Below are 14,742 nucleotides of genomic sequence, written 5' to 3'. Positions count from 1 at the left end.
GAGTACTAAATGTGTAGTTTACTCTAAAAATAAATGATTTACATTTTTTTTGATAAATTTTAATTTAATGATCAGAATAGAATTGTATCCATAGTTTAGTTACCTAGAAAAGAATTTACCTTATTTTTATATCGGATAGAGAGGGGATGAATAAAGCATTTTCTGGGTGTATACTCACTACCATGATATGTGGCTAGAAAAAGAGTCGCTAGATTTCTCCTCATTTTCACCTTCTTTTTCGCGTCTTCGCTCATTCTCTTTCACTCTTTGAAGTAAACGAAATTTGTTTCTTATTTTTGATAACGACTACTTTCATGGATTAAATTGAATTGTTTGAACTTCCTTCTCATCCGACACTTAGATAACAAAATAAAAACCTTTATTCAAAATGAAAAGCTCCTCTGCGGTTACCCAAGATTCGGGCCCTGCCTTCGATCTCGTCACTCAACTGAGTCACTTAGCATTCAACAAGAGTTTTCACAGCTTAAATTCTGATGGGTTTTATTCATTCAAGCCGAATCACGTGTGTTTTTCTGGGTTCCGAGACTCAGTTTCTCACAAGAAGCGCATCGTTACAGCTGCTGCTTCACTCGGTTTGGGTGCTAAAAACAGCGTTAGGAGAATCATGAATGAGTTCAATAGAGCGATTAAGTTTCACTGTGGTAGAATCCCAATTGGCTTTGCTTCGATTCGGGTTGGCTCAGAGGATAGCGATGCAATGAGACAAGACGGCGGTCGCGGCGGCGTTCTTGAGGTTGAAGGTTTGCCTTTGAATGGGGTGGAAGCCGAGACCCCCAAAAAGGTTCTGATTTTGATGAGTGATACTGGTGGGGGTCATAGAGCCTCCGCTGAAGCTATTAAGGCTGCTTTTAACGAGGAATTTGGGGACGAGTATCAGGTCAGCTAACTTTTGTTTGGTATCTAAGAAAATGCGGGCATTGGAAAAAGTTACAGATTAAGAAAATTTGCTTCTTTTATCACTACTTGCAGTGTTAGTTTTGGTTTGACTAACTGGACTACATGAAAGAACGCATTTTTTCAATTTTGGTTGCCGTTTTATGTTTCTTCAATTTCTTGGCAAATGGTAAAAAGGTAGGAGTGAGTATCCGATTGAGTGAGTAATTTTTTTTTAGTTATTTAAGTTGAAGCATCTATTTTGTAACTCAAATTTTATTTGAATTTTTTTAGTCAAGTTTAAATAATTGGAGTAGAATCTAACCAAGTTGTTTGAATTTACATTTAAGTTTAATAGTAAATATATCATGCAATGTCCTCGAAATTGAAAACCAATTCACTAATAACTAAAAGTTTTGAGTTCTATTTCATAACTTGACTCAATTTGAAATTGTTTGCGTTGAGTTTGTGAAATTAAGAGTATGTCAAGTCGAGTTTTTTTAGCATCAAATTGAATTGAAAAATTTGTTTTTTCCAAGTTTAGTCGAATTTTGCTCATCCCTAGTAAAAGGATTAGTGGGAGCGTATTGTTTTCTGCTTACCTTTGCTCTATATGTTAAGAGTGGCAAATTGCAGGTGTTTGTTACAGATTTGTGGACCGATCATACGCCCTGGCCATTTAATCAATTACCAAAGAGCTATAACTTCTTGGTCAAACATGGATCATTGTGGAGGTTAACTTATTATGGAAGTGCTCCTCGGGTGATTTATCAATCGAATTTCGCTGCAACTTCAACATTCATAGCTAGGTGAGAATCTATTGTCGATCGCTTTTTTTATTGTCTTCATATTCTATTGTCGATATGCGAATGAATCGGAATATAGTATCTCAGCCCTGCCATAAATTAGTTCAATCTCCATTCCTCTAACGCGAATGTGCTTCGTTTATTCTATATTCTTATGATAGAGAGGTTGCCAAAGGGTTGATGAAATACCAGCCTGACATTATTATTAGTGTACACCCTCTGATGCAACATGTGCCACTTCGTATTCTCAAGGCAAAGGGTCTATTGAACAAGATAGTCTTCACCACGGTGGTCACCGATTTAAGCACTTGCCATCCGACATGGTTAGTTCTGCATCTTAGTTTTCATGCTTCGAAATCCGCTTATTCTCAGTGTAATTTTTGTTATGTTTATTCTTTTTTTAGGTTTCATAAGCTTGTAACAAGATGCTATTGCCCAACAGATGATGTTGCCAAAAGGGCATTGAAAGCCGGACTCCAACCATCCCAAATAAAGGTCTATGGCCTTCCAATACGACCTTCTTTTGTGAAGCCTGTTCGACCAAAGGTTGGCTTACGTTTTAAACTAATGAGTTTATATTCTCGTTTCTCTAGGACGATTTTATTCTATGAAAACTATTGTCCCAAACTTTTGCACACAGGGAAGTCTTGATGCAACAAGTTCATCGTATTCAGATTCTGCAATTTTTCTTGTTCTTTTTGCTGGTTTTTGTAACACCACTTGTTCTTTTCATGTGTTATAACAATAATGTTTAGCTTTAATATCTCCGTTGATATCTCTTTTCATCTTCCATTGTCTTATCGGATCCGCCGACACTGACAATTTTGATATTTTGATAATGTAGATTGATCTTAGGAGAGAATTAGGAATGGATGTGTATCTTCCTGCTGTTTTGTTGATGGGAGGAGGGGAAGGAATGGGACCCATCGAGGCTACTGCCCGTGCGCTTGGAAATGCATTATACGACGAGAGCCTTGGCGAGCCATTAGGTCAAATCCTTGTCATTTGTGGCCGCAACAAAAAACTTGCTAGCAAATTGCAGGCAATCGATTGGAAAATTCCCGTCCAGGTATCGACTTTTCTTTGATGTTTTAATCCCAAGTAACTTTGCACAGCTAAGTTTTCTATGTATAATTCCTATCCAGATGCCTTTTTCAAGTACCATGAGAAGACTTGTGATAGTCTGATTCTATGTTCTGACAAATTTCTATCGCATATATGCATTAAACACGCCGAACGATATTATTAACATTATGATTTAGGGGAAAAGGTTTATGCAGGCAACTGATTGTTCTGGAATTTTGCAAAACCTTATAGGTGAAGGGATTTGTCACCAAAATGGAGGAATGCATGGGATCTTGCGACTGTATTATCACGAAGGTAACTTTTTAAATGGAAGACATAATGCACGGATGCATGTAATACATTTCTTATTATTGCATGACTTTTGCTTCAACAGGCGGGCCCTGGGACTATTGCTGAGGCTATGATTCGAGGTCTTCCCATCATTTTGAACGGTTTCATCGCCGGGCAGGTAAGTTGTCCGCTCTCTTTTTCACTTTTTACATGTGAGCTTTCCGAAGTAGATTCGATATAGATTGCTTCCAGGAGGGAACTTCAATACTTTTACTGGATTCTAGCTTTATTTTATAATCATAATCGTGACGATGTTTCATCTGGCTAAATATTGTACTTCTGTTCATAGTCTTTCTTAATACGAGTTTCCCTAATTTGTCAAACATAATAAATTAGTAAGTTGACCACATTATATAGCTAAACTAGGCTAAAGTGAAATTCAAATTTTCTTCTTTTTTTTTCCATGCACCCTAAGGATTTCACGCAGCAAGTACTAACAGTCAAATAATTCCCAGTTTTGGGTTATGAAACAATATGGGATTAGACGGTCGATGTGAGCGGTGCAAAAGAATCTTGCGACGGGGCCTTTTAACTTTTGCCAAAGAAGTTATAAGCTTGGTTTTGCTTTTTTGCAGGAAGTCGGCAATGTCCCGTATGTGTTGGAAAATGGATGCGGGAAATTTTCAAAGTCACCGAAAGAGATAGCCAATATCGTACGACAGTGGTTTGGCCCCAAAGCAGATGAACTCAAGTCCATGTCTGAAAATGCTTTAAGGCTGGCTAGGCCTGATGCAGTGTTCAAGATTGTACATGATCTCCATCGGCTGGTTAGACAGAGAAATTTTGTACCACAGTTTTCTTGTACAACTTAAGTCCCATTCGCAGAAGAACAAATAAACAAATTTTCGTGTGCTCTACCCCTTTTGATTACAACATCAATTAATCTGTTTTCTCAGTTTGGTACAATTTTCTGAGAAAGTTGAAACTTGTTTCTTATTACTATAATGATTGAATCCATGAAACGCTGAGAGAGCATGAACATAGTTAAGGGAATTATCTCGAGAACATTAATGGTGAGTTCTGCAGCAAATCTGCGAACTACAAGCTCTTTAGTGATTCATGGATCATTGATATTGTTTCTTTACCACGTATATTAACTGTAAATCCCTTCGGAGTCATTGATATTTGTTGATGGTAAAATTTGGGTTGCGACGGCCGTAGGTGGTTCATTCCTTATAATTTGGGCGAAGAGCCACGGTCAGTGGTTTTGATGGGCTGTAGGAGATGACCTACGGTGTGTGAAGAGAGATCATGGGAAAGGAAGAGTCCAACACCATCCATTCAGCCATGTATGATGCTTATATACCGACTCTCAATGTTTGGTGTTATGGCTAGAGTTATGAAGGCTATTCGTGTGCTAGTAGAATTTGTAGTTATTGTTGTAGGATGTAGGATTTGATTTTAACAGATCACGTAGGCCAGTTAGTGGTCATGTCAAAGGACCATAGTCATCTAGAGGATATTGGATTCCAGATACTTCTTTGGAGCTTCAGGGACCAAGGAATTGTAATCATTCGGAAGATATCGGAGAAGCTTCCGGAGGCCTCAACAGACGAAGGATTAACAGTAGAGACGCAGCTGCGGAGTAGATTTGAAGATGGTATAATGATGTTGAATTCCAGCTAGAGGAATTCTCCTGGTTTAGTATTATTTTTCTGCAAAGGTAGTTAACCCATGATGCAGACAGAATTGAAGAGTTTGGTTTGCCTTGGAAACCTGCTGTAACACCCTCAACTCGTACTCGACTCGGCTACAAGTCTAAGGTGTCACATTGACTTTTCAAAACATTTACTTGTACAAAATAGTGAATAATTTTAAACTTTCACCAAATACAACTGAATAATTTACATAAATTATTCAAAACGGTTTATAACACTTATTAGCGCATAAACGGTTTAAAGCTTTAATTACATGCCGACACAATCATTATTACAAAATACATAACATTCAATTCTTTTCTGATCTGATCTGATCTTTGGAAAGGAGAAACTGACCTGTCTTGCTTAACTTTTATCATTCTTCTTCTTCCCGGAATCTACGTGTGAAACAATCACACGCTAAGTCGTTGACTTAGTGAGGCATATAAAGGATATAATAGAAACCACAGAACATTTCATATAACAAAATGTATACATGCATAAATACCATAATTATCAACATCAATATCGTTATCATGATCTCTATCATTCTCAATATCAATATCATTATTATGAACCCATTTAAAACATGTCATCTTGTACTTAACCTTTGTAACATATCATATAATACATTTCACCAAACAATATACACAGTATCACATATAAATCTTGTAATGTATTTCATATAACTAAGCATATACATCACATACAATGTATTTATGCTATCTTTTTTACTAGCCCATGTATACTTTTGATATCTTTTGTAAGCCCATGTACAGTAATGATTCAGTGTAAACAATAATAACATGGTATATATAATAATGCAAACACTTATGATAACTTTTATAAGTCCATGTACATTATTGATTCAGTATAAACAATAATAACATGATATCATATAATAATGCAAACACTTTTGATATCTTTTATAAGCCCATGTACATTACTAAGAACTCAAAGTATGCAAGTACACTGAGGTTGTGCACACATATGTTGTCACTACAGCTCGTATAAAAATCCACTGTGTGGCATGTGAAATTGTGTCCCGAAGGACCTATCATCCCGAAGGATGTCATATGTGTCTTGAATGACCTATCATCCCGAAGGATGTCATCTGTGTCCCGAAGGACCTATCTTATATCCCGAAGGACATATGTAACCCTCGACTCTTGGCATGCCAACTATACCCCTAGCTCTCATATCACATATCATGGGCATTATCATTTATAACAATTCACATCATTTGTATCATTCTTGTATGATCTCATAGATCATTGTATAACATTCTTGTATGATCTCATAGATCCCTTTTCATATAACCCATATCACATAGGTTCATATTATATCACATATGTCACATGTGCATGTAATCATGTAGATCGTATCATATAGCTTATATCATTTCTCATGTGTTCATATAAACATATATGTCATATCTTGCTCACATATGTTCATATATACATAATATACCACATAGAATAACATATCGTATTTTTCATATATTCATGTAGTTCAGTATCACATATCGCATATACATGAAATCATGTAAATCATGTCACATATAAAAACATATGACACATATATCCATTTTCATGTACTCATGCAAATATAAGTATCATATCAATCACATGCTTGTGCTTATGGAATCATGCATTCAAACATGGAAAATAGACTTATCGCAAATCCTACCCAATGATGTATAAAACATCCATATATAATGTTATGCATGCATCACAATTCAAATAACATTTTAGGAGTCACTTCTTACCATAGTAACTCCGTCACTGGCTCATCGCAAACCAATGCTTATTCTATAACATAGGTACAAATTAAATTTGCACTTACCTTGACACTTTTTATATCCACAAGATGTTCCTCACTATAATCCACAACAATCCTTTTATATTTGACTTGTCTTAGTTACGAATCAATCACGATCTGTACAAATCACAATTTCATAACGATACATATGTTAGTATTGTACTAACATAAACACATCTCCAATACAAAATCTATAAGATACTTGAAACTCATTTTCTATCAAAATACTCAACACTTATTAATTCCTTTTAATATTGGCATAAACTTTTCCAATTTACACAAAATGGTCATTCACCATTTTATCACTTATATTTCAAATACCAAAAATTCCAGAAATTTCAGTATTGGAATTATTACCAACAATTACTTTTACAAAGGTATAATTACCTTTAAACACCCCAACTATGTTAATGTTGCACTTAAATCACCAATCTTTTCAAACTTCCAAAATGATCATATTTCACATCTAAATGCTCATTTTAATCCCAAAACATAAATTTCCAACATAGTTCATCAACTATTAAACAATTATACAACCATCCACAACTTTTACAAAATTAACGAATTGGTTCCCCAACTTTTCAAAAATTATAGAATGGTCCTTGAATTTTATAAGGCTTGTAGAATACTTCCTACATCATTTTCAGACCTTATATAATTTTTCCATAATTTTTCTCACTTAAATACATCGTGTCCAAATTTTCAAAGAATAATTTCTAGAAAGATTGAACATGTTTTAACCATAAATCAAGCTTGAGAATGAATCTACAACCTCTAAATCATCAAGATTTATTATCAATTTCATGAATCCTATCATGAACATAAACCCTTAGATTTAGGATCTTTGAAATCCAGCAATATTAGAAAGAAATATTGGTACCAAATGATAACGTTTTTCGCGTAGAACAATTTTCTATTTCACAGCATAACCCGAAATCCAAAGAAAATTACTCAAAAATGGAAAAGAAATATTTTTCTTACCTTTTGAGAGAACTCATGTCTTACTACTGGAGAAGATGAAGAAGTTTTGATAATTCTTCATCTTTTTTAATATTTAATGAATTAAAAACTCATTAAATACTAAATTACCAATTTACCCTTGAAAACTTGATATTTACATTAATACCAAGCCACAACAACTTTATCATCTTCCAATAGTCAAAGATGAACAAAATATTTTCCCATTTTACCATTTTACCCTTGAAATTTACAAAACTTACAATTTTGTCACTTTAATTCAACATTCCAAATTAAACATGGAACTAAACCATTAAATATTATTTTCCAACATTTTAAAAATGTGTGAAAATAATATATTTATTTTCTTATTTTCGAAACCAACAACTTTTTAAAATTACCATTTTGGTCCCTAAACTTTTTAAAGTTTATACTTTGGTCACCAAACTTTCAAAATCTTATAATTTGGTCACTAAACTAAATCTCTTTATGGAATAAAATTCTTTTTGGGAAAAATACCATTTAGTTTTTTAAACTTTTCCCAATTTTCTACTTTGATCCTCAAACTTTCAAAATTTGCATTTTAGTCATTGGCTCACTTTTTGGGATGTTACAAATCTCTCCCCCTTAAGAAAATTCATCCTCGAATTTTCATTGCACAAAGAGATGGGTGTATTGTTTAAGAATATCCTTAAGATCAACATATAACTTATGTCTATCGGATGTCACTTTGAGATTATGTTGAATCTCTCGAACTTTCTCTTCTACATCTTGAATCAAATCCGGACCAACAACACTCCGATCTTTGAGTTCATATCAGTTCAACATACTTTTTTTGTAGAAAAATCAGATTGAATAGGTATGACATGTGTTGACTTGGTCAATCGATCAACTATCACCCAAATCGAATCTCTTTTATTCGGAGTTAGAGGTAACCCCATCATAAAGTCCATCATCACATTCTCCCTTTTCCACTGGAGAATAGAGATTGATTGCAACAATCCTGAATGAACTTAATGTACAGCTTTAACTTGCTGACACGTCAAACATCTAGCAACAAACTCAATAATGTTTCTTTTCATAACCGGCCACCAAAATGACTCTTTACATCCTGATACATTTTGTTCCTACCTAGATGTATAGTTAGTGGACTATAATGTGGCTCAGAAAGAATATCTTTCTTCAACTCATCATTATGAGGAATACAAATTCTTCCTCTATAAAATAGACACCCATCAGACTTGACTTCAAAGTCTTTAGTCTCACCTTTTTCACAAGTGAAATATTTTTTTAAGCATCTCTCATATTTTTTTCATTTTTTCGTTTTTTCTGTTCTTTTTTTTTCTTTTTTTCTTTTTTTAGCTCTTATGCCTTTTTCAGAGACGACATGACCAAGAAAAACAACTTCTGACAGCCAAAACTCACACTTTGATAGTTTTTCATATAACTTTTTACCCTTATGTATCTCGAGCACAGTACGAAGATAAGCATCATGCTCTATCTTTGTCTTCGAGTATACTAGAATGTCATCAATACAGACCACCTCAAATTAATCCAAGTAAAATTTGAAATACTCTATTAATCAAATCCACGAATGTTTTCGAAGCCTTTGTCAAACCAAACGGCATTACTATGAACTTGTAGTGTCCATACCGTTTTCTGAAAACTATCTTTGAAACATCTTCCTCTTTAATCTTTAACTGGTGATATCCTATTCGAAGATCAATTTTAAAGAAAATTGCTACTTTTTTTAAGCTGATCTAACAAGTCATCAATCCTTAAAATAGGATATTTTCTTGATAGTTACTTTGTTTAACTGTCAATAATCTATGCATAATCGCATAGATCCATATTTCTTTTTCACAAGCAACATCCGGTGCACCCTAAGGTAAAATACTCAGTCTAAAGAATCCTCAATCTAGCATTTCTTGCAATGGGTTCTTTATTCTCTTAACTCAATCGCAACCATTCGATACAAACCCATAGATACATGATCAATGCCTTGATAACCATAAATATTGAATTCTACCTCTCAATCTGGAGGTAACCCAAATAATAAATCTAAAAAGATATATGGAAATTCCCGAGTTATAGAAATATCATATGATCTTATTTCAAATACTTGAGTATCTATCAACTTAGCTAGAAAAACTATGCATCCTTTTTACATCATCTTAATTGCAACCATTGATGATATCACGTTAGTGATGATTTCACTTTTTCATCAATCATTAAAATTTTTAATTTCTCCGCATCTTTCTAAATTAATCACTTCTTGTGATCATTAACCCAACCTTAATGTAGAGACAACCAACTTATGATCAAAATGATCTAAAACTCGTTAATGATAATACCATAAGATTCATCGGTAACATAAGCTCCTGAATCTTTATCGGACATTTACTATTTGTCCGACTAACACTTGTATCATGACCTATAGGTCTTCCCCCATAATAACACTTTTTATCAAGTTGAATTGAATATTTCTACTTTAGAATTCCTTATTTCTTCCAATGGTAATCTGCATAACTTTTCCAGATCCATAGAAATTATTCTCGAATAGTTGAAACATTTTCCATATCAAATGAAACTCTAAATGTCCACATTGTTCAATAAGAAGAATTGACAATTTGTAGCAATAACTCCATAGTAGTTAATGCTAAAATTACACTAGTAAACAAATTTACTCTTTTCCTTATCATTACGAACTTGACACTTTTCAAGTTCTTGAGATTCCATCTCAATCTAAACAATAATTCATTTGATTCACTAATAACTCAACTACAAATATGCTTAACTTATTAAGCTTACATTCATACCCATACACGGTATAATTCCCTTGCTTCAAGCTCATATATTATATGATATTTTCCTCAAATTAAGGAGGAAAAATCAGAATTCAAGAAGTTGACAAGACCAGAAGAAATTTTCACGTAAGGCTTGAGCACGGCTTATTCATCCTGAGCTATCGCAGAAGAAGTCTTCAGTTAAGGCGTGGGCACGCCTTGCTAGTCCGTATAACCTTAAATTAGGGTTACGAATTTACAAAGAAAAAAAGAGTTTAATGGCGGCTGGAAGACTCTTTTGAATCATTCTTATGGTGACATATGTCCACCATATTCTAGTTTGTCCACGTAATAACGAAACTATTTCATCTAATTTCTCCACTTCGGAGTAGTGAAAACCTTCTAATATTATCTTCATATCATTTAACCAAAGGTTTGTAACAACAAAACCTTCCTCAAATTCACCCTTGAACTCGTGTGTTCTTAACCCTTTTAACTCTTTCAATACATTCATTCTATGAGTTAAAGAAGCAGAAAATTGAAAACACATCAGAATATAATTCAACATCATGAAAAATATTCTCTATTAACAAGACAACACACTCCTTACACTATCAGATCAGAATTTTTTTTCACTTTGTGTTAGTATGTATACTTTTTAAAATACTTTTGACTTCGATTTAAGCCTAGAATCGGCTAAACCATAGCTCTGATACTATTAAATGTAACACCCCAACCCGTACCCTACCCGACTACGAGTCCAATGTGTCACATTGAATTTTCAAAATATTTACTTGTACAAAATAGTGAATAATTTTAAACTTTCACCAAATCCAACTGAATAATTTACATAAATTATTCAAAACGGTTTATAAAACTTATTAGTCAATAAACGGTTTAAAGCTTTAATTACATGTCGACATAATCAATATTACAAAATACATATCGTTCAATTCTTTTTTGATCTGATCTTTGGAAAGGAGAAACTGGCATGTCTTGCTTAACTTTTATCATTCTTCTTCTTCCCAAAATTTACGTGTGAAACAATCACACGCTAAGTCGTTGACTTAGTGAGACATATAAAGCATATAATAGAAACCATAGAACATTTCATATAACAAAATGCATACATGCATAAATACCATCATTATCAACATCAATATCGTTATCATGATCTCTATCATTCTCAACATCAATATCATTATTATGAACCCATGTAAAACATGTCATCTTGTACTTAACCTTTGTAACATATCATATAATACATTTCACCAAGCAATATACACAATATCACGTATAAATCTTGTAATGTATTTTATATAACCAAGCATATACATCACATACAGTGTATTTATGCTATCTCTTTTAATAGCCCATATACTAGCCCATGTATACTTTTGATATCTTTTGTAGGCCCATGTACAGTACTGATTCAGTATAAACAATAATGACATGATATTATATAATAATGCAAACACTTTTAATATCTTTTATAAGCCCATGTACATTATTGATTAACTATAACAATAATAACATGATATCATATAATAATGCAAACACTTTTGATATCTTTTATAAGTCCATGTACATTACTGAGAACACAAGGTATGCGAGTACACTGAGGTTGTGCACACATATGCTGTCACCACAGCTCGTATAAAAATCCACTGAGTGGCATGTGAAATCTGTGTCCCGAAGGACCTATCATCCCGAAGGATGTCATCTGTATCCCGAAGCACCTACCATCCCAAAGGATGTCATCTGTGTCCCGAAGGACCTATCATATATCCCAAAGGACATATGTAACCCTCGACTCTTGGCATGCCAACTATACCCCTAGCTCTCATATCACATATCATGGGAATTATCATTTATAATAGTTCACATCATTTGTATCATTCTTGTATGATCTTATAGATCATTGTATAACATTCTTGTATGATCTCATAGGTCCCTTTTCATAAAACCCATATCACATATGTTCATATCACATATGTCACATGTGCATGTAATCATATAGATCGTATCATATAGCTTATATCATTTCTCATGTGTTCATATAAACATATATGTCATATATTGCTCACATATGTTCATATATAGATCATATAGCACATAGAATAACATATCGTATTTTTTATATATTCATGTAGTTCAGTATTACATATCGCATACACATGAAATCATGTAAATCATGTCACATATAATAACATATGACATATATATCCATTTTCATGTACTCATGCACTCATAAGTATCATATTAATCACATGCTTGTGCTTATGTAATCATGCATTCAAACATGGAAAATAGACTTATCGCAAATCCTACCCAATGATGTATAAAACATCCATATATAATGTTATGTATGCATCACAATTCAAATAACATTTTAGGAGTCACTTCTTACTATAGTAACTCCGTCACTGGCTCATCGCGAGCCAATGTTTATTCTATAACATAGGTACAAATTAAATTTGCACTCACCTTAACACTTTATATATCCACAAGATGTTCCTTACTATAATCCACAACAATCCTTTTATATTTGTCTTAGTCACAAATCAATCACGGTCTGTACAAATCACAATTTCATAATGATACATATGTTAGTATTGTACTAACATAAACACATCTCCAATACAAAATCCATAATATACTTGAAACTCATTTTCTATCAAAATACTTAAAACTTATTAATTCCTTTTAATATTTGCACAAACTTTTCCAATTTACACAAAATGGTCTTTCACCATTTTATCACTTAAATTTCAAATACCAAAAAATCCATAAATTTCAGTACCGGAATTATTACCAACAATTACTTTTACAAAGGTACAATTACCTTTAAGCACCCCAACTATGTGAATGTTGCACTTAAATCACCAATCTTTTTAAACTTCCAAAATAATCATATTTCACATCTAAACGCTCATTTTAATCCCAAAACAGCAATTTCTAACATAGTACATCAACTATTAAACATTTATACAACCATTCACAACTTTTCTAAAATTATTGAATTGGTCCGCCAACTTTTCAAAAATTATAGAATGGTTCCCAAATTTTCTAAGACTTGTAGAATACTTCCTACATCATTTCCAGACCTTATATAATTTTTTCATAATTTTTCTCACTTAAATACATCATGTCCAAATTTTCAAAGAATAATTTCTAGAAAGATTGAACATGTTTTAACCATAAATCAAGCTTGAGAATGAATCTACAACCTCTAAATCTTCAAGATTTATTATCAATTTCATGAATCGTATCATGAACATAAACCCTTAGATTTGGGATCTTTGAAATCCATCAAGATTAGAAAGAAATATTGGTACCAAATGATAGCGTTTTTCGCGTAGAACAATTTTCTATTTCACAACATAACCCGAAATCCAAAGAAAATTGCTCAAAAATAGAAAAGAAATATTTTTCTTACCTTTTGAGAGAACTCACGTCTTGCTTCTAGAGAAGATGAAGAAGTTTTGATAATTCTTCATTTTTTTTTATTATTTAATGAATTAAAAATTCACTAAATACTAAATTACCAATTTACCTTTGAAATTAAAATATCTATAGTAATTTACCCTTAATGAACTTGATATTTACATTAATACCAAGCCACAACAACCTTATCATCTTCTTATAATCAAAGATGAACAAAATAATTTCTCACTTTACCATTTTGCCCTTAAAATTTTCAAAACTTACAATTCTGTCACTTTAATTCAACATTCCAAATTAAACATGGAATTAAATCATTAAATATTATTTTCCAACATTTTAAAAATATGAAAATAATATATTTATTTTCTTATTTTCGAAACCAACAACTTTTTTAAATTTCTATTTTGGTCCTTAAACTTTTCAAAGTTTATACTTTGGTCATCAAACTTTTAAAATATTATAATTTGGTCACTAAACTAAATAGAATACAATTCTTTTTGGGAAAATACCATTTGGTTCTTTAAAATTTTCCCAATTTTCTACTTTGATCCTCAAACTTTCAAAATTTGCATTTTGGTCACTAGCCCGCTTTTTGGGATGTTACACCTGTCATATTAATGGCACATACTGTCATTGAATCAAGCTACTGCTCTACACTGTCCAAATAGGTGAAATACATCGATCAGAGCTTCCAATGCTTGCCAAAATAAGTTATCATCCAGGAAACTGATGCATCCACCATGGAAATGACACTATTAGGAACCGGCTAATCTTTGTGCAGTTAAACGAGTAGGAAGAAACTTGAAAATGATCTTAAATGTTTTCTTGGTCAAATGTAACTAAATGCGTGAGTTTTTACTCATCTGCAGCCCTGACAGCACCTCAAGGTCATTAATGCAGCTTTGAATATGAGTAAATTCATGGGGCATGGCCACCGGTTGAGTGTTGTTCACCTCTTTACTCTAAATGCATCAGTAA

The 14,742-nt window shown here is 32.9% G+C and overlaps 1 protein-coding gene across 1 annotated transcript; it reads left to right on the top strand.

The window, feature by feature from the left end:
- Positions 1–323: 323 nt before the first annotated feature.
- Positions 324–4,011, top strand: LOC120197448 (monogalactosyldiacylglycerol synthase, chloroplastic-like). The gene is made up of 8 exons (XM_039198975.1): positions 324–898; positions 1,531–1,703; positions 1,862–2,023; positions 2,105–2,246; positions 2,545–2,769; positions 3,018–3,080; positions 3,160–3,234; positions 3,692–4,011. Exons 1-8 carry the CDS (start codon positions 389–391, stop codon positions 3,926–3,928), a joined length of 1,587 nt encoding a protein of 528 aa, XP_039054906.1. The 5' UTR covers positions 324–388; the 3' UTR covers positions 3,929–4,011.
- Positions 4,012–14,742: the final 10,731 nt, after the last annotated feature.

This window comes from Hibiscus syriacus, unplaced genomic scaffold, assembly GCF_006381635.1.
Source record: "Hibiscus syriacus cultivar Baekdansim isolate YM2019G1 unplaced genomic scaffold, ASM638163v2 tig00117048_pilon, whole genome shotgun sequence".
Classification (NCBI taxonomy): Eukaryota; Viridiplantae; Streptophyta; class Magnoliopsida; order Malvales; family Malvaceae; genus Hibiscus; species Hibiscus syriacus.
This window is presented reverse-complemented; position numbering and strand designations above follow the sequence as displayed.